The sequence below is a fragment of the Homalodisca vitripennis genome, unplaced genomic scaffold, assembly GCF_021130785.1.
Source record: "Homalodisca vitripennis isolate AUS2020 unplaced genomic scaffold, UT_GWSS_2.1 ScUCBcl_8196;HRSCAF=16210, whole genome shotgun sequence".
NCBI classification, from domain to species: domain Eukaryota; kingdom Metazoa; phylum Arthropoda; class Insecta; order Hemiptera; family Cicadellidae; genus Homalodisca; species Homalodisca vitripennis.
This window is the reverse complement of record NW_025784322.1, coordinates 1-21,071: the sequence shown is the minus strand read 5'-3', so window position 1 is coordinate 21,071 and position 21,071 is coordinate 1. Positions and strand designations below refer to the sequence as shown.

Sequence of the window (21,071 nt, the reverse complement as noted above, 5' to 3'; positions counted from 1 at the left end):
AGAAAAGGAGGATTTTTGTCTTTTTAAAACACTTAGTGGTTATTTAGAATAATAATAAATGCAAGGCTTAGATAAAATTCTTAGCATATTGTTTATGCGGCTGTATATGTAATCATTAATTTTCCTATAAGTAATTAACCATATTAATTAAAAAAAAATACTGTATAACACAGACCTAAATAACCAAAATACATACAAAATACTTTAAAATGGTTTGTACAATAATATGAAGTAAAGAAGAATAACGATAAAAAATTAACTATTTACCGCATTAAGTCCATGAAGAAGATCTAGACAAGAGGCTGTGTCACAGTGGTAGCGGGAGGTGGTGAGACATTCGGTACTAGATGTTGGGCTGCTGTTGACTGCTCTAGCTGGGCAGTATGCTGGAGGTCCCTGACACGGAAGGGACGATGATCAGGTGTCAGCTTTGCCATCACCTTGCTGTCGGAAGTCCAGACAGTAAACAGTTTCCCTCGCTTGACGAGAGCTCTGGCTCCATTGAAGATGGCTCTTGACTGAGGCGTCAGATGTTCAATGAGGTAGATTGGGATGTTGGGGAAGGAACTTACTAGCTCTTGTGCCGTCATAGAACCCTTCTTCCTTCTCGCCGATAGCCAGGACGTTTTCACATCTTGTGAGATAAAGCACACTACAATGGACGGTGGTCCTCGGTCCCCTTTCCTGCCCTGGAGTCGATGTGCAGTGGAGATGTCCACGTCCCTGCAGCTCACATTAAGTAGTTGTGCAATACTTCCTAGAATCTCGTACAAGTTTTCCCTATGTGTCACTGGGGCACACCGGAGATCAAAAGATTATTCTTCCTAGTATGCTGCTCTAAGTCTAGCATTTTTTGCTTCACGGTAGCGAGCTCTTCAGTCAGTTTCTTGTTCTCACTTCTTAGAGTGTCAACATTTTCACCAGCTTCCCTACACTGAGACTTGACTTCTAAAAATTCAGCTTTAAAAGAGCTAATGTCTGATTTAACACTTAACTTCTGCTTGCACTTCGTCTAACTTAATATTGTTACTGTCCCACCTGTCCTTATTTTCCTTCCTGAAAGCCGCTATAGCGTCTAGTATAGTTGAACTGGTAGTCGCAGTCCCGGACTCGCTTGTCTTGCTGCTATTAGATGTACACTCAACCGTACAACTTTCACACTTCCATTTCTTGTTGCGTGTCACAACTCCTACACACTTCAGATGACATACAGTAGTACAGTCTGAACACTTTATACCATCCTTAGTAGTTGCACTGATATCCTCACAACACTTCCCTTATGCATTTTTCAACCATGTACTTTTTGAAATAAGTTAGCAGGAGTAACACAGTTATAAATCTACTGACGAATAAAACAAATGAATAGTTGTATACAGCTATAACTGATTTCAATCAGCACAATAACTCAAAAAAGTAACTTGCGAACAGGTAAGGACAGCCAGGCGGCAGGCTAAAACAAACTACTTAGCCTTAGACCGAAGAACTGATAAGCGATGTGAACACATCGGCTTACTGATAAGAACTATTTGAAAAGTTATGAACAGGATTGGGCCCAAAAAAGATCCCTGAGACACGCGTCTTGTTACCGTTAGCATAAATTCAAGATAAATAAAAAATGGAATTAAATTTTTTAAAATTATATTTTAGCATGTACACCATTCTCCTTGTTTAAACATCATGCCATGCAGCAGTGTCGTTTAAACTGAGGTGAAATCAAGTGCTGTTATGATTACCAGATGGAGGCTCACAGATACAGTCGCCAAAACCGATACTTCAACGCAAAAGATTGCTGAAGGACCAGTACAAGGTGGGCCGTGAGATGGCCAGGGAGAACACGGCCAAGGCGGACAGGCAGGAGCGGTTGCTGGCAGAGCGAGTGAAACGGAGGGAGGGAGAGGTGCGACTCACTCGAGAATATCGGAAGGGTGACTTTCCTGACATTGAAATACCACGTTGCAGTGTCATCAGAGCTCTGCAGACATTGGCCAGGGTGGGTGTAGTATGGACACACTTTTGTTGAAAATAGGAATCTATTGATATATTAAAAAGTAAAATTGTTTGTACAATTTTAGTGGAAGATGAAAAAACAAAACGTTCTTCTCAAAAGTTTTTTCTGTTTTTAAGGAGAGAAGCTGATTCCCTTTTAAACCTTCTTATTGTGCCAGTCCTCATGGATCACTGATCTGTGCGAGGACCTTATCAAAATGAATAAGGGGGAGAATTGGCACAGTACAAAGTCCATATTACTGATGAAAGTACAACGGTCACAGACAGGATTTGAATCTGCTCTATCTCTAACTTAGATCTAAAGTTTGATGTCTAGATTGCTTGGCTAATATCCATATAAAAAATAGGATCTAAAGATAATATCCAAGGAGTTGGATGTGCAGTTCATTTTACTTTTGAATCAGTAACATTGCCATTTGTATAATTTACGTCTCAATACCTACCTACTTTAAAACTTTATTCGAATGACAGTAACGTAATACAATTATATCATTCAGTCAAGTGCTTATAAATGTTTAAGTAAGTTTTCTTTAAGTTAGGATAAAAATTGTGTGATTCTGCTGTACCTGAATTTCCTTTAAGATCAAAATATTAAGGAACAAAAAGATATTATATTATTCATTATTGGCATTTTCTACTCCATTCTTGTAGGTACTGGATTGGCAACTTCATTTAGTATCCATGATAACCTTTGAAATGGCAGTAATGAATTTTTTAAATATCACAACAATATTGGTGTTTTGAGATTTTCAAAAAAGATTTAAAAGTATATATTGCTATATACCTTCGTGTAATATACTCAATTTATTAAAAAAACTTAAAAATTAATTGTGGTATGTGTTTCTTAATATGAGTAAATTTGTTTGCTTCCAGTTCAGTATGTTTTGAAAGACTGATATTTGATGCCGAAATAATAATATGTTGTATCATCATTGGAATTTAAAAAGTCAATATTTTAACAGAGCAATGTTCTGTAATACAAGCACTAAGTTCCATTAAAACACTCAAGAGTATTACGGCATAAGTTATTCAAGAATAGGCTTAAGCACTCGTATATACAATTCTAAAACTGTTAAGGTCAATATGTTACAATGTCATTAATTACACAAAATTTAACAAATATTTCTTTAAGTATGAATTTATTGATACAACACTATTTATGATGTGATATGTACATAGAATAAAGACAGTTTCTGTTTCTGACCCATAGTAAAGTATTGCTATTCCAAACGTCATCTCCCTGATCGAAATCCTACTATTAATGTGGATTTCATTTGAAATACTCAAGCAAATTCTCCTATTTACTTGTAGGGTGTTCCATTACACGTCAGTGTTCAAACATTATCTAAAGAAACAAGCAGTAGTTAAAACTACTCAACTCAATGTGAGTGTTCAGCTATCAAATTGGTGCTAAGTTGCTTACACAGTTTGTCATACTGTTAACAAGTAACTCATTAGTAATTCATTGAACTAATTAACACTTCTGACTTACTTTGCATTTTAATGCACAACGTATTCTATTATGATTTGAACATTTTGTTTGATTCTTATCAATTACTATCAAATTGTATTTATCACTGAGTAAAAAATCAGTGATAACAATAAATTGTAACACTAAACAAAATTCAGTTGGTTATTGAGGTCGATTTAGGTATAGTGTGTCATATTATTTTTTACCATTAACCTTTACATTTATAAAATATTTTTAAAATTCCAAAATAAATAAGTCATGTTGTAAATAATTAATTTTGCTGATTCTATAAGTTTAATTTAATAGTATTTTATTAGCTTTATAATGTTATCGTAAAATAACCGAATTAAGCAATGCCGAGTGTGGCTGCTGCTTGGATGGGTGACCACTGAGCAATCCTGTCCTTGCAAGCAGTCCATTGTTGTGTTGGGCTCGGAAGTCGCCTTTAAGCTGTTGATCCCCAGGTTGTGTTAGAAAGGGCTTCTTAGCCCTAACTTTGCTTGGTAAAATAGGACATCCTTAATTTTATTTTTACTTTACTGTATGTATTTATAATTTAAATAATGCAAATAAAATGTGAATTAGAAGACATTTTAACAAGTATTTCAAAGGATTATAAAGTAAAATATGAATTACTATAGTTATTTCCATTCCATTCCCTGATGTTAATTCATTGTTTCTATTCTGTAGGAATCTCACACCTGGTAGTCCAAACAGCTTTTAACAGTTTGAAAGGAAACAATTGTCACGTTTGTTAGAAAAATAATGTAAACTGGGTTATTTAGGCTTATTTGAGTCAAAGCTGAGGTACGGAATAATATTTTGGGGATTTTCTAGCGTCATCAACTTTAATAGAGTATTCCCTCTTCAAAAGAGAGCGTTGAGGGTCATCTGGGGAATGAGAGCTGTAGAGAGCGTTTCCGATCCAGCGAGATCCTTACCTTGGCCTCTCTTCTCATTTTTCATTCGACAATGTTTGTTTTTTTCAAAATAAAAATCTTTTTCCACATTTAAATCATGATCTGAACACATGGCACGGAAATTACCTAATTTAAGACCGTTTCAGACAACCTTTTCAAAAACTAAATTTTTTATTTTGGCCCTAACCTCTACAATTTACTTCCAAATGTAATCAAAATTCAAACAAACGTAAACAGTTTCAAAAATTATTTAAAGACTTACTTGATCGGGAAGGCTTTCTACAGTCTCAACGAGGCTCTCGTGATACCCATGTCTCGATTACACCGATTTTTTTGTAGTAGGAATAACTTAAAATTGTTATAAGAATTTATTGTGTTTTATCTTTAAATTGTATGCTTTATTGTATACAGTTGTTCTGTTATTTTTTTTTATAATTACTTTTGATACTGATGTCTTGACTTACCCAGAAAACCTTTGAGTTCTGTTGTGTTGATAAATTATTCTTATTCTTCCTATTCCTAGTAACATTCCATTTCAGAGAGACCAGTTGGTAGCAAGACAGCTGCTGGTGTGTCTGTACAAGGGACTGGAGAAGACACAGGAGAATATAGCCGGACTGTCAGCTGCCCTAGATAACATTCTGAAAACCTCCACCAGACACTTGCCTATACTCATGGCCTCTGTGCTGGAGATGTGCCTGGTCAGACCTGAACACTGCCTTACCCCTACAGCCACCATTACTGATGGTGAGTACCTCTCTACTATCTACTACACAGTTCAGACCATGACCAGTTCATGCCACTTTTCAGTGAGTTACCTTACTGAACTGTGTTATTAGGATAAATAAATATAACGACTTGTAATCTCATAATCGGAACTTAAAGAAATTGTTACACTTCTGATTTATATGTAGCATTTGTAGCTAGTGAATGAAAATATACTATTTTATAAAAACAGTTGTACACATGTCCAAAAGTCTTATATTATCAACTTTCTAGCATCTGAGTATATAATGTGTATTATCAACTTTCTAGTGTCTGAGTATTTAATGTGTACTATCGACTTTCTAGCATCTCAATATTTAATGCGTATTATGGACTTGCTAGCATCTGAGTATTTAATGTCTATTATTGACAATCTAGCATCTGAGTATATAATGTGTATTATCAACTTTCTAGTGTCTGAGTATTTAATGTGTACTATCGACTTTCTAGCATCTCAATATTTAATGCGTATTATGGACTTGCTAGCATCTGAGTATTTAATGTCTATTATTGACAATCTAGCATCTGAGTATTTAATGTGTGTTATCAACTTTCTAGTGTCTGAGTATTGAATGTGTACTATCGACTTTCTAGCATCTCAATATTTAATGCGTATTATGGACTTGCTAGCATCTGAGTATTTAATGTCTGTTATTGACAATCTAGCATCTGAGTATTTAATGTGTGTTATCAACTTTCTAGTGTCTGAGTATTGAATGTGTACTATCGACTTTCTAGCATCTCAATATTTAATGCGTATTATGGACTTGCTAGCATCTGAGTATTTAATGTCTATTATTGACAATCTAGCATCTGAGTATTTAATGTGTATTATCAACTTTCTAGTGTCTGAGTATTGAATGTGTACTATCGACTTTCTAGCATCTCAATATTTAATGCGTATTATGGACTTGCTAGCATCTGAGTATTTAATGTCTATTATTGACAATCTAGCATCTGAGTATTTAATGTGTATTATCAACTTTCTAGTGTCTGAGTATTGAATGTGTACTATCGACTTTCTAGCATCTCAATATTTAATGCGTATTATGGACTTGCTAGCATCTGAGTATTTAATGTCTATTATTGACAATCTAGCATCTGAGTATTTAATGTGTATTATCAACTTTCTAGTGTCTTGAGTATTGAATGTGTACTATCGACTTTCTAGCATCTCAATATTTAATGCGTATTATGGACTTGCTAGCATCTGAGTATTTAATGTCTATTATTGACAATCTAGCATCTGAGTATTTAATGTGTATTATCAACTTTCTAGTGTCTGAGTATTTAATGCGTATTATCGACTTTCAATCGTGAGTATTTAATGCGTATGACTTGGATGAAATAGATGTATTTTATTATGTTGACGAGTGCCTGTGATGCCACAACTTTAATTTTTTATATTTTATTTTTTACATTGGTAAACCAAATATAAACGGTGATTTTGCTATTTTTCTTAGAACACATTATGAAGATAATGCTGTGTGGAGTAGATGTTTGGTTTATGAGGGAGTGGGGAACCGTTCTGGTTATTTTTCAAGCTCGTTATTACCGTCAGTACAGCCATGACCGAGTCACTTCGTCTATTTTACAATGGATTTATCATAAAGTTTTTAACCAATAAAGGTTTTAAACCGTCAGAAATTTCAACTCATTTGTGGGCACAGTTTGGGGACAGTACAATGTGTCAGAATAATGTGTTTATGTGGACTACAGAATTCAAGGGTGGACGAGAACGGGTTGAAAACTAGTCATTATTAACGTCCAAGAACAAGCCTTACAAATGAAAATATTCGTGCCTTTCGAGAGCCTATTGAACATGATCACCGCTTAACCGTGAAAGATATTGCATCAGAAGTGCATATCAGCCATAGAAGTGTTCAATCCATAATCACTGATTAATTAAGTTTTTAACAAAATTAGTGCTGAATGGGTTTTAAGGTTCTTGGCTGAAAACAGGTCAGGTCTTAGATCACCGGAAGGCTTCTGGATCAATTTCAGCAAGAAGGGGAGGTGTTTTTAAAGTGCATCATTAACTTGTCATCACATCATTACACCTTTGAGTTAACAATGGCAAGTAAGGAGTGGTGGAGAAAGGAATGTTACCATGTGAAAGCTAAAACTTGTCTCTCTGCTGGAAAAGTCCTGCCAACAATATTTTTGCACTCTAGGAGATTTGTATTGGTCGATTCTCTAAATGGTCTATGTACAGTTAATGTGACTTACTACTGTTAGTTGTTATGGTCGGCGAAAGCCACCTATCGAAACAAAAGATGAGATGTGCCCATCAGAAATATCATTCTCTTCCATGATAACGACAGACCTCAACCCCGGCTTTGACAAGAAATACACTGGAAGAAATGGGCTGGAAAACTCTTGGACACCCTCCCTACTGCCCTGACTTTTTCCCCTTTGACGATTTTTTGATTTGGCCTATGAAGGAATCACTGGGAGGAAAACGTTTTGAGAGCAATGAAGAAGTCGAGGAGCATGTAAGCAATTGGCTTACAACTTGATCTCTAACTTTCTATGACTAGGAAATACTGTAACTTCCAAATTAGTGTCTAAAATGTGTAGTCACACAGGAGATTATATTGACAAATGTTTAAACAATAATAAGTGGACAAGGTTATCAAGTAAAAATTAAAAAATGGTAGTAATACGAAATAATGAAAAACATAAACAAAACCATGTACGTGATGCCACCATAGTATCACTAGGATTGAAAGTGTTAAAAAATTTAACTTTAAATATTTCACTTTGTTCTAACTCTGTCTGTAATCTGATTTTGTTTTTCCGTAGAATTGTCTATTAATCAGATTTCTCACTGTGGTTGGATAAAACAATTTTGTTTTCTCCTCCATGCACTGTAGTTTCCCACTGTCCATCAACAAAGTAGATACAGTAGAGTCCTGGTAATTCGAGGTGAATGGGACCGAATGTACCTCGAATTGTGAAGAACTCGAATTATACGGAAAACTTTGAGAAAAATTGAGTTATAATTAGAATTGAAGGCAAACAAAAGAAATATGCTTTTATTACAAATACCAGCATTAAGAAATTACGTACAGAGGTCCAAAGATGCAATGTTTACTTTAAAAAACTGTCTAGAGTTTTTTGTTTCACCACACTGCAGCGTTTGCGGGCAGCCATGTCTCTCCACCGCCGAAGCAATAACGTGTCTGCCGCTGTCGCCTCTGCTTGCTGCTCTACGTAGCGCAGGGCCGCATCCAGTGACGCGTAGCCGTCGCTGTGAGTCATTGCCGGGTCTGTCTCCTGCACACTTTCTTCTTCCTCACTCCCATCAGCTGTCATGTCTGTGACCATCCCAACTATGGTGTCGTCTGTTGTCTCTAACTGTTCGTCCCTACTCATCCACTCTCCAATATCAGTTTGATTTGTCCCATTGCAACCAGGAAGTCTGTTTATTAAATTTATTAACGGTAGATCGTCATCTTCATCATCATTTTCAATTTTACACACTCCGATTTCTTCCATGATTTCTGGATTGTTTCTGGTTTAATTTCGCTCCAAGCTTCAGCGATCCAATAAATTACACCCTTGATTGTGACTTCTTTCAGGAAATCTTTTATGGTTGCCTCTCCTTCAATTGTTTGAAACATTGATTGCAACAAACGGCGTCTGTACTTTTTTTTCAAAGTTTCAAGTACGTCTTGGTCCATAGGCTGAATGAGGCTGGTCACGTTCGGTGGCAAAAACATCGTGCGTATGCCATCGCATTGTAGTTCCCCTTCATCTGGGTTTGATCCTGCGTTATCAAGTGTTAAGATGGCTTTAGAGGGTAGGTTGCTTTTCTTCAAAAACTTTTTGGTTTCAGGAACAAATTCACTAAAAAACCAGTTTTAAAAATTTGTTTGTCCATCCATGCGTTTTTTTTGGTCTGTATAAGTTGCTGGAAGCGTTGAAATAGACATGTTTTTAAACGCACGAGGCTTAGCAGACTTGCCAATGACAGTTAGTTTTAATTTATGGCTTCCCGACGCGTTTGAAGCGGCTAGCACAGTCAGTCTCTCTTTGCTTTTTTTGTGACCCGGAGCAGCTTTTTCCTCCCGTGAAGCTAGAGTTTTTGATGGCAAAGTTTTAAAATTCAAACCAGTTTCATCACAGTTGTAAATCTGATCAGGTGTTAAATTTTCACTTTTAATAAGATTTTTTTAACTTTTCACAGAACTGAACAACTGCCTCGGAATCCGCCGAAAGTTTCTCCCTACAAATTTCTAACTGCCTCACGCCATAACGTTTTTTCCAACGGTCAAGCCATCCTACACTTGCCGTAAAATCTTCCTCACCTTCATTGATTTCATTGTGAAAATACAATGCCTTTTCCTGTAAAATAGGTCCGGAAATAGGACAACCTTTGTTTCTTTGTTGACAAAACCATAAAAATAGGGCCTCGCTAGTTTTTTCATACTCTGCTTTCTTCATAGACTTCCGCTCATTAGTACACTTTTCCGAGCAATTTTCTGATGCAAACTTTTCAATTTTATCGCGATTCCTTCGCCAGTCACCAACTGTCACTTCACCAACTCCGTATTCGGCAGCTAATTTTTTTAACGTTTCACCTTTATCAAGTCTTTTAAGAGCTTCTAGTTTTGTTTTTATCGGTACAAACTTTCTTTTACTTTTTGAACTCATAGTTCACTGTACAATGAACACATAAACACTTCGGAAAATACTTTTTTACTAAAACTTAATATTTAGACAACAAGTACTGTACGTTGTAAATAACAGAAGGGTAAGCGCACTGTGATCGTAATCTAGAACAAACGTACCGCAGTCGAACGTGATGAGCAACGGACTGATTTATTTTTAGACAATACGGGGTGCGATGTTCCGTGGCCTTGACAATAGGATGGGGGTGGGGCGTTGCAAATGAAGTGGCACTGATGAGTCAGGCTGCCGACTTCTCCAAGTAGCCTAGCACTCAGTTTACAGACATGCGCTCGAGTGTGTTGTACAAATATGTCAATATCACATTTTATTTTTTTACATGTGTTGGCTCGGATTTAACGGAAACCTCGGACTATCGAGACTCGAACTATCGGGACTCTACTGTATATAAGTTCTGTTTGCATTACAAGAACAAGTCACCATTTTTTTAATTGCAACAAAAATTTATAAATAATACTAAATAAACCGTTTATACATTTTGGACTAATTATAATTTCATCCACACATATCTGTATAGATATATTATAGATTATCATTAATGTAATCATGTAGCTAGTTGTAAAATCAAGGATTTCTTTATATTTATGGCTATTAAATAAAATAACAATGAAATGTAAAGCACTTAGTGATAAAAAGAGAATTTTACTTGTGTTTAGTAAGAAAGTTCTTATAAATCTGAATTCTAATTTTTATTGTAACTGTTCTTTGTTAGTGGTTCAGTATGCTGTTATAAAACATATGAGTAATGTTTTCTGTAACATTCATTACATGCAGTTATCTTTTTCTTGGAATATGTTCGTTTACTTTATGAAAAAATAAAGTAGCCTTGTTTCCCTTTTGGATTCCGTATGTAGTTAGATTTTTTAAGACATAAACATTTAGTTAGTTTCGAATCTAGTCCAGTGGTTTGAAAAGGGAGGAGGTGTCGGTGGATGTGTCAATGTTCGGAGGAGGAGAGGAGCGGTGTTGAGACGATGCCAATACCACAAGTGCGATTCCGAGCCTAGTGCCGTGGCACCCTCTCGCACTTACATAACTAGTCAATACAAAGTAACATTAACCGCAAAACCGTCACACTCGGATACATATAATCTTACAAAATTTGGCCTTCATTATGTGATGTTGACCACACTTAATTTATTTAGTTTTTTATTTCTCAGGTTTGATCTCAGACACGATGATGGATTCTAGCCCAGGTTAATTAGGTAATTATAATAAAAACTCTCCCTCGGTTGATTGAATAAAACAGTTTACTTTATTTATTAAACAATTGGAAATTGATTTTATAGCTTAATACAAATTTAGAACGGGAGAGCGAGCGATATCGCATGAGCTCAACGTGTTCAAAACCCCGACATGACTGTCCTGAGAACAATGGACTTCCACCCAGAGTGGCGTTGTCCCAGACGCTACATCAGCAGAATCGGCACATTTCTGCTTGTTTCCTGCAAGTTAACTGCACTAGTGACAGACCTGGACTTACAATTCATATATTAAATTATATCTTCTCCATCTACATTGCTTAAACTAATCATTACAATTAATCATTTAATGTTATGTTGAATAAAAATAAAATATGTTACTGATAATTCAATATTTTAAATTGGCTGATTGAGACCGTATAAGATGTTATCGGTCTGGTCTTACAACTATATGGTGGGGGCTGTCACGGTCGTTGTGGAACAACATTTTTCTAACGTCCACAGGGGGGTGGTGACCCCCAGGTTGAGAACCCTGCTCTAATTGCTTACGATAATACGTTTCCAGTACTTAATGCAACTGTGTGTGGTGACTAGAGAAAGGATTTTTTGAAAACAAAGCCAAATGTTGTGTTTTAGTGTGCAAGAACAGCCACCAGATGTCTCTAGGAGTGTTGTTAATAGAAGCCAAGCTGATGGCTAACAGCGGTAGGCAGCCTCCTGCCAAGAGAGCCCGAGGTAGCGCCCATGCAGATGACTGGGTGTATCTCGCAGAGTGAGTAGCTAACCAGTCATAGCAGAGATGAACTTGTTTGGTCATTAATATAAAAGACATTTTTATTTATTTATTCCACAATATTAATTTATTTTAAAAGCGCTTTCGCCAGTTAAGACATCATCAGTATTTGTTTACAGACAAACGTATGTATAAAATAAAAAAAAAACTGTGAGAAAATAGTTAGAATAAAATTTAAAACTAATAAAAAAATAAGTTATTAAAAATAACTTATAAGTTGTTAAGTTATAAGTTATTTGAAATTATAAATTATAAAAGTATTATGTAAAAAAGATAGTTTGCAATTAATAATTTTTGAATGGATTTCTTCTTTAACTAATGATAGAAAAATTTCACTGAAATTTACAGAAGGTTGGGAAATACATTTATCCTTCAAAACAGTCATACATGCAATTTCAATTTTGTTTCTTTTTGTCGAGGAAGATTCTTTAAAAACTACACTTAATGATTCAAAATTTATATGGTGATTTTCCTTTATAGCATGTTCAACTAATTTAGACTTTTCAATGTTTTCTTTTTTATGATTGTAAATATGTTCTTTTAGCCTCGTTTCCACATGTCTGATGTTTGGCCGATATAAGTCTTTTTGCCTCCACAGTCAATTTTATATATTACATTCTTAGATTCCTGGTTTTTGGATTTAATTTTGTTAAGTAACTTCTTAGATTAATTTGTGATTTAAAAACAGTACGGATGTTTATTATTTATCTTACGAATTTTGTCTCATATTCCTTTTACATAAGGACTAGTTGCAGTAGTGAGATAAATAGGATTTTCTTCTTTGTTAATTTGCTTGCAACTTTTGTTTTTCGTCTTAGCTTAAATAACTGATTGTTATTTTTAATCAAAAGTTCTGTAGTATCATTTTTCTTTAAAAGTTTGGTCATTCTCTGAGTATCTTCATGTTCTAGGCTAAGGTGAATATTACAAAAAACACATGGTCCAGAACGGCCAAGAGCCAATTATATTCAGTGAACAACCCAACTGTTATCCTCAACTGAATATTTACCACTGTTCTCAATGAAATCTTAATCTTAATAAATATTATCTTGTAAATAAAATCTTTATAAATAAGTGCCATCCCCTTTATCTCTCTGTTACCAAATGAACTCTGAAGTTTGAAATATAAATTTAGTTTTACCAAATTTTCATCTGGCTCTATAGGCATCCTCACCATACAACCTCACTAGTTTTTGTTTAATACAAAGCAATAAGACATGAGGTTGGTATGAAATAGGATTGTTTGTGAAGCTTACATCTTATATACATTAATATACATGTTATATACATATAATCATTCATTAATTCAGCTCAGCTTCAAACTGTGGCCATCTTTAGATTCCTTTGATTGAGTATTAGTGTTTTAAGGGACAAACATAACCAACACATTTTTCACCTCACTCCTCCATTCCATTATCCATATGATTCAGACCACTATTACAGCACCTAGGCTAACATTCTCAACTCAAGTGAGGAATGGCTACAAATCAAAACGATTTTTAAGTTCCCAGTTTATTTATAGCTGTAAATTATTTAATATTTAGAAAAATATATCAACGCTAATTAAAGGTGCAAACGTGTAAATTTATGTGAGTGTGTGTTTTTTAATGATCCACTGTTAAGTTTTGTTGTGTACAAAACTTTTTGTATAAAACAGCAGAACTGTTTAAAAGTACTTGAACTTTTGAGTTGAATTTTAATTGTAGCGCATAATTGTAACAAAAATATGGATGCGGTTATTGAATTTGAAAGTATAAAATTAAGTAGCGTGACACATTTCAAACCAATATGAATTAAATGGTGACAAAAGAAAGGAGTTTAATACTTGATGTGGTATGAACAGTTACCTGTAATAGTACAAATGGTATGGCACAAAGTGTATAGGAAATTTGATGAAAAATGAATGGCTACATCACAAAGGCTGTTAATAAACATGAAATACATTGTTGTAATATGAAAAAAGGTCGTACAACTCGATATGAATAATTCTGGTACAGTATAAATAAAACACAAATAGACAAAGCAGATGCAGATGTTACAGTCACAAAATGTGGTGTTGATAGACACATGACAAAGATCATTGTAGAAATAATTGCTGAACATTATGCATATAAAACAAACATACAACTTGATGAGGCATGAGATTATATATAGTACTATTAGTTTGATACAAACATTCATGAGACATCAGATTCGGGTTTGCTGAAATGAACTGTATGAGATTTAGTACAACCGGTAGGTCAGTTAATCCAAGGATCCAGTCTGCTTGTCCTTGATAGCTACCATTGACATGTACAGGATATACCACAGTATGGAAGAAAAGGATGTGGTGCAAGGCCTGTTTGAGGACAAGATTGCTGAGGCGTGTGCTAACTCTGTGAGGGAGGCTCTGCAGGTTGAGGATGAGAGGCGTTGGAAGTTTGCTTTGCAGCTTTACACCCAATCTCTGCCAAACAGCAAAGACAGTCCTGCAGAGAACTTTCTGTACGAGGCTTGTTTCAAGGTATTTCTTGTTTATGTACAAGCTCTCCTAGTTGTGTTTAAAACTTTATAATAATTTGTTACTGTTATCTCTACTAGTGAATATAGAAAAAACTTTAACTTCACACTATTATTAAAGTTTATTACTTTGAATTTAATTATGTGTTCATGAAAATCCCTAGTGGTATTTAATAAGTAATTATTTATTGGAATAATTTACCATTTTTTAATCAGGATATCATTATCAATCCTGAAAAATCAAGAATTCAGGAAGTGTATGGAAAAATAAAAATAGCCTGGACTTTATGGGAAAATGAGGACATTTTTATCACTATCCAGGAAAAGTGAACCTTTTGTTAGTTTCAAAATTTTCAGTTCTCTAAAATGCACTTTAAGAATAAAACTTCCATGGTCTCGATAAATTCTGCAATTGCTACGTCAGTTTTTTTAACATTAAATTATATTAATAAATGATTTTTACCATTGTGGTTTTTAATGTATTGAAAGAAATTACACAGTATACATTGTTAGCTAGTCAATGAACCATGAGACGAATGGTGATGAGAGATAAGATCTTGTCTGCAAGTCAGCTGATATCAGCACTAAAATGGCATCATTTAAGATGTGTCATTCGGTAACAGCCCTGTTCAATTCTAACGGGTCACTCAGGTGAATGAGTGATCTGGATTACAGTGTTCCTAAAGACCTGTTCACACCCCGAATGTGTGGTTACATTTTTTCTGTCAACTGAATTAATTTTATATTATTTTTTAAATCAGATAAATGATTTTTAGAATCATTAAAACTTAACTTGGTCAAATGGTTGGTGCTTTTCACCTGTGATAAGCTCCAGTGGGGCGTAACTGTGCACTAACCAGGTTAATTGTAAGGTTTGTGGCAGTGATTTATTAAGCAAGCCTATAAAAGTAAGTAAGCTAGTTTTCAATAGAGGTTGTTATATGTTAAAGCTGAAATTGTTCTACAAGAGTTCTGATATGATATTCCTTAGAGCGCTGCATATAAATTTCTATATTTCTTCTTAGCCTGCAATTATCTTTTACAAATATAACGTTAATTTGCTTAAAGTTCTATTTGAAATAAGATTTCTAAAATTATTATAAGAAATAGGAAAATTAAAACTGAATTTTAATGACCGAATATATATTTTTACAAATAAGTAAATGAATAATAATGTATAGAAACATAATGAATAGACAACATAAAATTTTCCAATTTACCAAAAACCAGAAAAAACAATCCTAATATAAATGTATTCAAATTAAAGTTAATTACAGTCACTATAAACAGTTTTCAGGTGTAATGTATAGTACGCAATCCAACACAGAATAGAGCTTTTGCGCAGATCTTAATAATTGCACTGTCATCCTTCCCACATGGAAAAAAACTCTCATATGCGCCAGTGTACAGTGCAAAATGGCATTTGGTTATTATGACAATCAGTTTCCGATCAATAACAGGCAGCCGTCATGAATAAAGCGCATCTATTGTCGTACGTTTAGTTAACATTCAAATGCATTTAATTAATGCTCAGGAATTCCAGTAGTACGGGAGGGAAAGATTAAGAGTTATAAAAATGTAATTTTTTTAATAGGAAACAAATTTTAAATGCCATACTCAGTATTGAAATATTGAGCAGAATGGTTTTACTCTGGGTGTACCATCGCCTACTGTGTTTCTACTTTAATATACAGCATCGAAGTGCCTTACCCTTCTCCTATAACTAAGTAGGCAGAGTACTGTTTTGCATTTTTCTATTTAGGCAGTTAATTATTTGATTAACTTATAATTTTATAAATATTGTTTACTTATTTTCTGCCGGAAGACTGTAATGCTTGCTATAGGTGCTTGCCACAAATGATCCTTGAATCCTGGAAAATACCGAAAATATACAGAAATTTGTGACAGAATAATGCTGGGCACTCTGGTTAATAATGTTTTCCGGTTTGTTTTTTAATTTTAAATTTGCCACATCTTACTTTAATAATATTTTTTGTTTTATTTAATTTCTTTACTCGGGTTAGCTAGATCCTATTGACCAAAATCAAAACTTAAAAATGGAATGAGTGAACTTTATACTACAAACCGTTTACAATACTATTAAAGTAATAAAATATAATTTATTAGTAAAAGTGATTAGGCAAACTAAAGATGTCTCCGTAGTCTGTTAGATTTGACCAGAAAAAAGTATCAGTATAGAGGTCGAAAAATATCTCATCCCGCAGAATTACAACGCAAGGGATCACCCTTCAATAAGATTTGTGACAACTTTACAAATTAATGAATAATCATAAATTAATTTTAAATAATGAGAAAATTATCAAACCTAACAAACATTATTGCTTACACATTTAAAAAAGAAATCCATAATTAAGAATTATACTCTGTATTGCTACATAAAAAAAAACACATACACAAATTATAAATCTTTGCATTAAAAAACTCACATAGTAAGATTTCTATTAATTAATTTTGTTTTAGACTTTTTAAATTTGTACTGATTTATATTGATTTATTGACAGTGCTTCGCTCACCTGTCAGATTGGACAAAATTGAATGACACCTTGAAGAAAGTTCAGCTGGAGGGTGTACTAGATGATATTTGGACTGATGACTGGTAATGTTACTTTTATGTTTCAAATTATAATTATAAGTAAGATAAGATAAAGTAAACTTGTAGTTGTGGCACAATATTTTATAAATATTTTATGTACTAAATAATTGTTAATGGTGAGTAATATATTATGTTCATACATTTTTATTTCACCGATAAAAGAATACATTTAAAACTGAGTTTGTACACTCATGCACAATAATTGAAGAATGTTTCGAATCTGACTTAGTAAATTTTCTTCGCTTAATCAGTATAAGTATTGTTTTACTTTACAAATATTACACTCTTCATTGTTATTGTTGTTATTTTATCTTTATTTATGTTTTGAAACACTGAATTACATTTTGCAGTGGTATGAATATATATACGACATACTCCACTGTCTTGTATTTTTATTTCATCTCTGTAAATGTTTGTTTTATTTCTGTACTGTTATTCATCCTTGTTATATTCATATTATTTTGTTAAATTCTAATAGCTTTTAACAGATCTTTTTTATTTTTTTTTAAATTTATATAAATGCAGTGTAAACTATGAAAATCTAATTCTTTGTTTTTTAATGTTATTTCTTCAAGTGCTATTCAATGCTGCTTTTGGCAGAAAATATGTGTTAAACACACATGCTATTAAATGTTTTATCTTACTTTTTGATTTTAGGAACAAAGACCACCTTTTGCCCTGGCTGTTCCTGTCGGAGATCCACTGTACGCAGAACACCAGTGTGCTGTCTGTGGCAGACGACTTCAACAGGGCCTTGTCACAATGGCTGGCTGACAACCAGAAGTCTGAACATATCAGGGTAACATGTCTAGTCATGAAGTTACACGTCTATCTTGTGTCTATTAAAAGTTAATACATATTCAATATTATTATGTTAAAATGTACATCAGAGTTGTACATAATGTTGTGGCTCATAGTGGAGATAGCCAGAGCTAGGCAAGGGAAGATAGACAGTTATAATGATTATATACAGAATTTACTTTTCTCTCTTGTGTTTGTTGTAGTCACACCTGGGGGAGTATCTGAGTGTCATAGAAATAGTAAAGGATGACGTACAGCGAAGTAAGATGACCTGCGAGAATAGTCTCCTGCAGTTCCTGAGTACGTGGCAACAGTTGGACTCTCTTTCCAACAACCTGCGATCCCACCATCTGCTCAGTTTGCAATCCATTATGGACATCCATGTGAGTATATTGTATACTGACTAATTAATTAAGGTGTAAGATTTACTAAGACTACTTTCAATTTGTAAATAAGTATGCTTCATCATCATGGACACCCGTGAGTCTCAGGCCAGAAGATTCGACAATCAATTGCCTTCAATGATGTTAGTTTCCAAATCTGATTAGAATAGTAATGAATAAGAATAACCTGGTATCTTGTGCATTTTTTATAACTATACTGGTTCTTTTGTTATTTGACTTTCAACATTTTCAACAGGTGCCATTTTTGTTTATATTACAGCAAATCACACAATTATTAAAAAAATTTCCTCTTTATAATACCAATGTGCGAGGTTTCATAGCTGTAGCTTTACTAGTTCTAGACATTTAATGTTTTTTATAAAAACTACAAAATGATTCTAGCGGCAAAAGTCAAAAGTGACATTTCTTGACCTAAGTTTATATTACATTTTTGTTTATAATGATGTGTACTCTCACTGACTGAATTTTGTGACACCCTTTTGTGAACACCTTAGTATTGGCTCAGTCATGATGTTTCGAGCTAATATGACTTTATGCTGGGTTTAAAACCAGAAATACCCACTTGTGGCCCTCATAACATTCAATATGCTTATGTTATTAAAAGTCTTCAGAAAACAGTTATTTTCTTTACGCATAAGAAATTTATCAGTTGATCATTTAGTAACACTTAACTATCTGAAACTGTAAACAACCGTTTCACAATGTTTAATTCGAGTGCAAGATACTCAATTGGAGTCACATATAATTATTCTTTGTTTAAAGCTTGTTATTGACAATGGATTATTTAAAAGAATAACAGGATTCTTTTAAATCTTCTAATTCTTTTAAAATTGCGGACAGTTGCCATTGTTGTATATAAAATAGTGTATGCTTAACTTTGTTTTAGAATTTTTGACACCTGAGAAAGAGAATAGATTTCGATTCTTAATACATAGTGTTATATATTGTAACATGTAACCATCTAGTGATTGACATATCTGTGATTCTCGGTTATCTGTGATTCTTGATTATCTGTGATTCTTTGTTATCTGTGATTCCAGATACAGTGACTCACATGTACCTTCTCCAATTAAAGTTGATTTGTTTATTTCAGCACTTTCTATCACTAACCGTCCACTGCGTCAGGTGACTGGGCCAACAAAGTTAACCGCCTTCTGGATCAGTGGAACAAGACTGACCCTACAGCCAGAGATGATCTCGTCGCCTGGGAGACACGGGCCGTGTATAGGTACATTTACATACAAATGTTTCCCTTACAAATAATTTTAGAAACTTGTCTATGAAATTGTTTTCCAAATTGTTTTGACCGCTTGGTGACAAATTTCAAATATGTCAAAAGTTAAACAATAGTTGGTTTATACTCATTGTATAGCACATTTTTATCAACAAAGAAACACATTTCTCAAAAACTTGCAAAAATATTTGTCCTGTAGCACTTATTAATAGCATTGGTGTTTCGTGGAGATTTAAGTAATATTTATTGAAAAACATTCTGATGTTTTATAATATTTGAGCTTCCAGAACCAATATTTACATTAATAAATATACTGTTCTTAAAATATTTTGAACTTCAATAATTGAAAGATTTTTGTGAAAAGGTTTGATTAAAATCAGTATGGTTAGAAAATAAAATGTTAAATTTATTGGAAAAGTGTACAAAAAGTCTTCTCTCAATATAAAATTAAGTAGTATGGCGATTTTTTTATTTCTTAAAACAAGTTACTTTTAACATTAGTTTATCTTTAAAAAAGAAACTTATTAGGTCCTATCAACATCATTAACTTTTCACCCTTCTTTGTTTTGTAAACACCAATGTTTAAATCTCATTGAAAATTAGTCCTTTCTATGAGTACCTCCAATAGAAATCATTAACAAATTGCTTAAATTTTTTATACTTGGTCTTGTTCAAATGTATGACATATCAAAATAAAATCTTACTATAACATAATCTCAAAAAATCTCCAGTACTAGTCACACACAACAAGACAAAATGTTTAGAAGCGTACAATGTTTGTTTTTGTTCATAATCGCATGTGTGCAAGCCACAGCGTTAACAGTACTGATGTCATAGCAACAAGCATGGCAGTTCGTTGGATAATACGCTCACATCAAAAATATAGATAACCTATTATAAACGTTGACTACAAACTAACTATGCTGTAGATGGAGCTTATATTGTTCACTGTTAAATTACATGAAAAACATAAAACCAACATTAATAGTCTTAAATATTGGTTTTATGTTTTTCATGTAATTTACAAACTAACTAGTTGAGTGAAAATTATGGAAGGTAAATTAAAATTTAGCTTGATTATTACATGAAATTACATGTATACATGAAATCTTATTGTATTGGAAAACAATATTTTGACGCTGTATACTGGTTTTAAAAAATACGATATACTTTTTGCGGTTAGTTATTTTTTGTCACACACACTTTTGTCACAATTTTGCAAGAGCTTTTCTCAACAGTGTCACATTTTCTTGACTCATTTCGCAAAATGCGACAAATGTGATCACAGCTTAAACCCTAGATATAATCAAAGCAAGGCGATATCAAGGTTTTACAAAATATATTTGACTTGAAGTTTGTATATATTTAATATCTATGTCCATGCATCAATGTCTTCCCGCAACGTCTATGTTAAGACACCAGCTGTAAAAAAGCAATCACTAATACATCATATTTTCCTTAGTTCTACATAAATGCATCCTCTATAAAAATATATGTAGGTTTAAGTACCAATTTTACATTTTTATTATAAATAGGAGTGATATTACTGTTTTTTCCAAATTGTATAAATTAACAATGGATATTATAAGGAATATAAATATATAGCCATATGTTTTTCTCAAGTAAGAGGCATATATTCTGGAAACTCATTTTATAATCTATTAAA

At 33.5% G+C, this 21,071-nt stretch overlaps 1 protein-coding gene across 1 annotated transcript in view; it reads left to right on the top strand.

The window, feature by feature from the left end:
- Positions 1 to 19,401, top strand: part of LOC124374388 (DNA-dependent protein kinase catalytic subunit-like) — a 40,351-nt gene extending 20,950 nt beyond the window's left edge. Inside the window, exons 7-14 of the mRNA XM_046832610.1 lie at positions 1,737 to 1,990; positions 4,938 to 5,145; positions 11,697 to 11,832; positions 14,152 to 14,356; positions 16,875 to 16,969; positions 17,624 to 17,765; positions 17,971 to 18,150; positions 19,265 to 19,401. Of these exons, the coding sequence (XP_046688566.1) occupies positions 1,737 to 1,990; positions 4,938 to 5,145; positions 11,697 to 11,832; positions 14,152 to 14,356; positions 16,875 to 16,969; positions 17,624 to 17,765; positions 17,971 to 18,150; positions 19,265 to 19,300 (1,256 nt within the window). The 3' untranslated portion in view covers positions 19,301 to 19,401. The remainder of the gene's footprint in view (positions 1 to 1,736; positions 1,991 to 4,937; positions 5,146 to 11,696; positions 11,833 to 14,151; positions 14,357 to 16,874; positions 16,970 to 17,623; positions 17,766 to 17,970; positions 18,151 to 19,264) is intronic.
- The last annotated feature ends 1,670 nt before the right edge of the window (positions 19,402 to 21,071 follow it).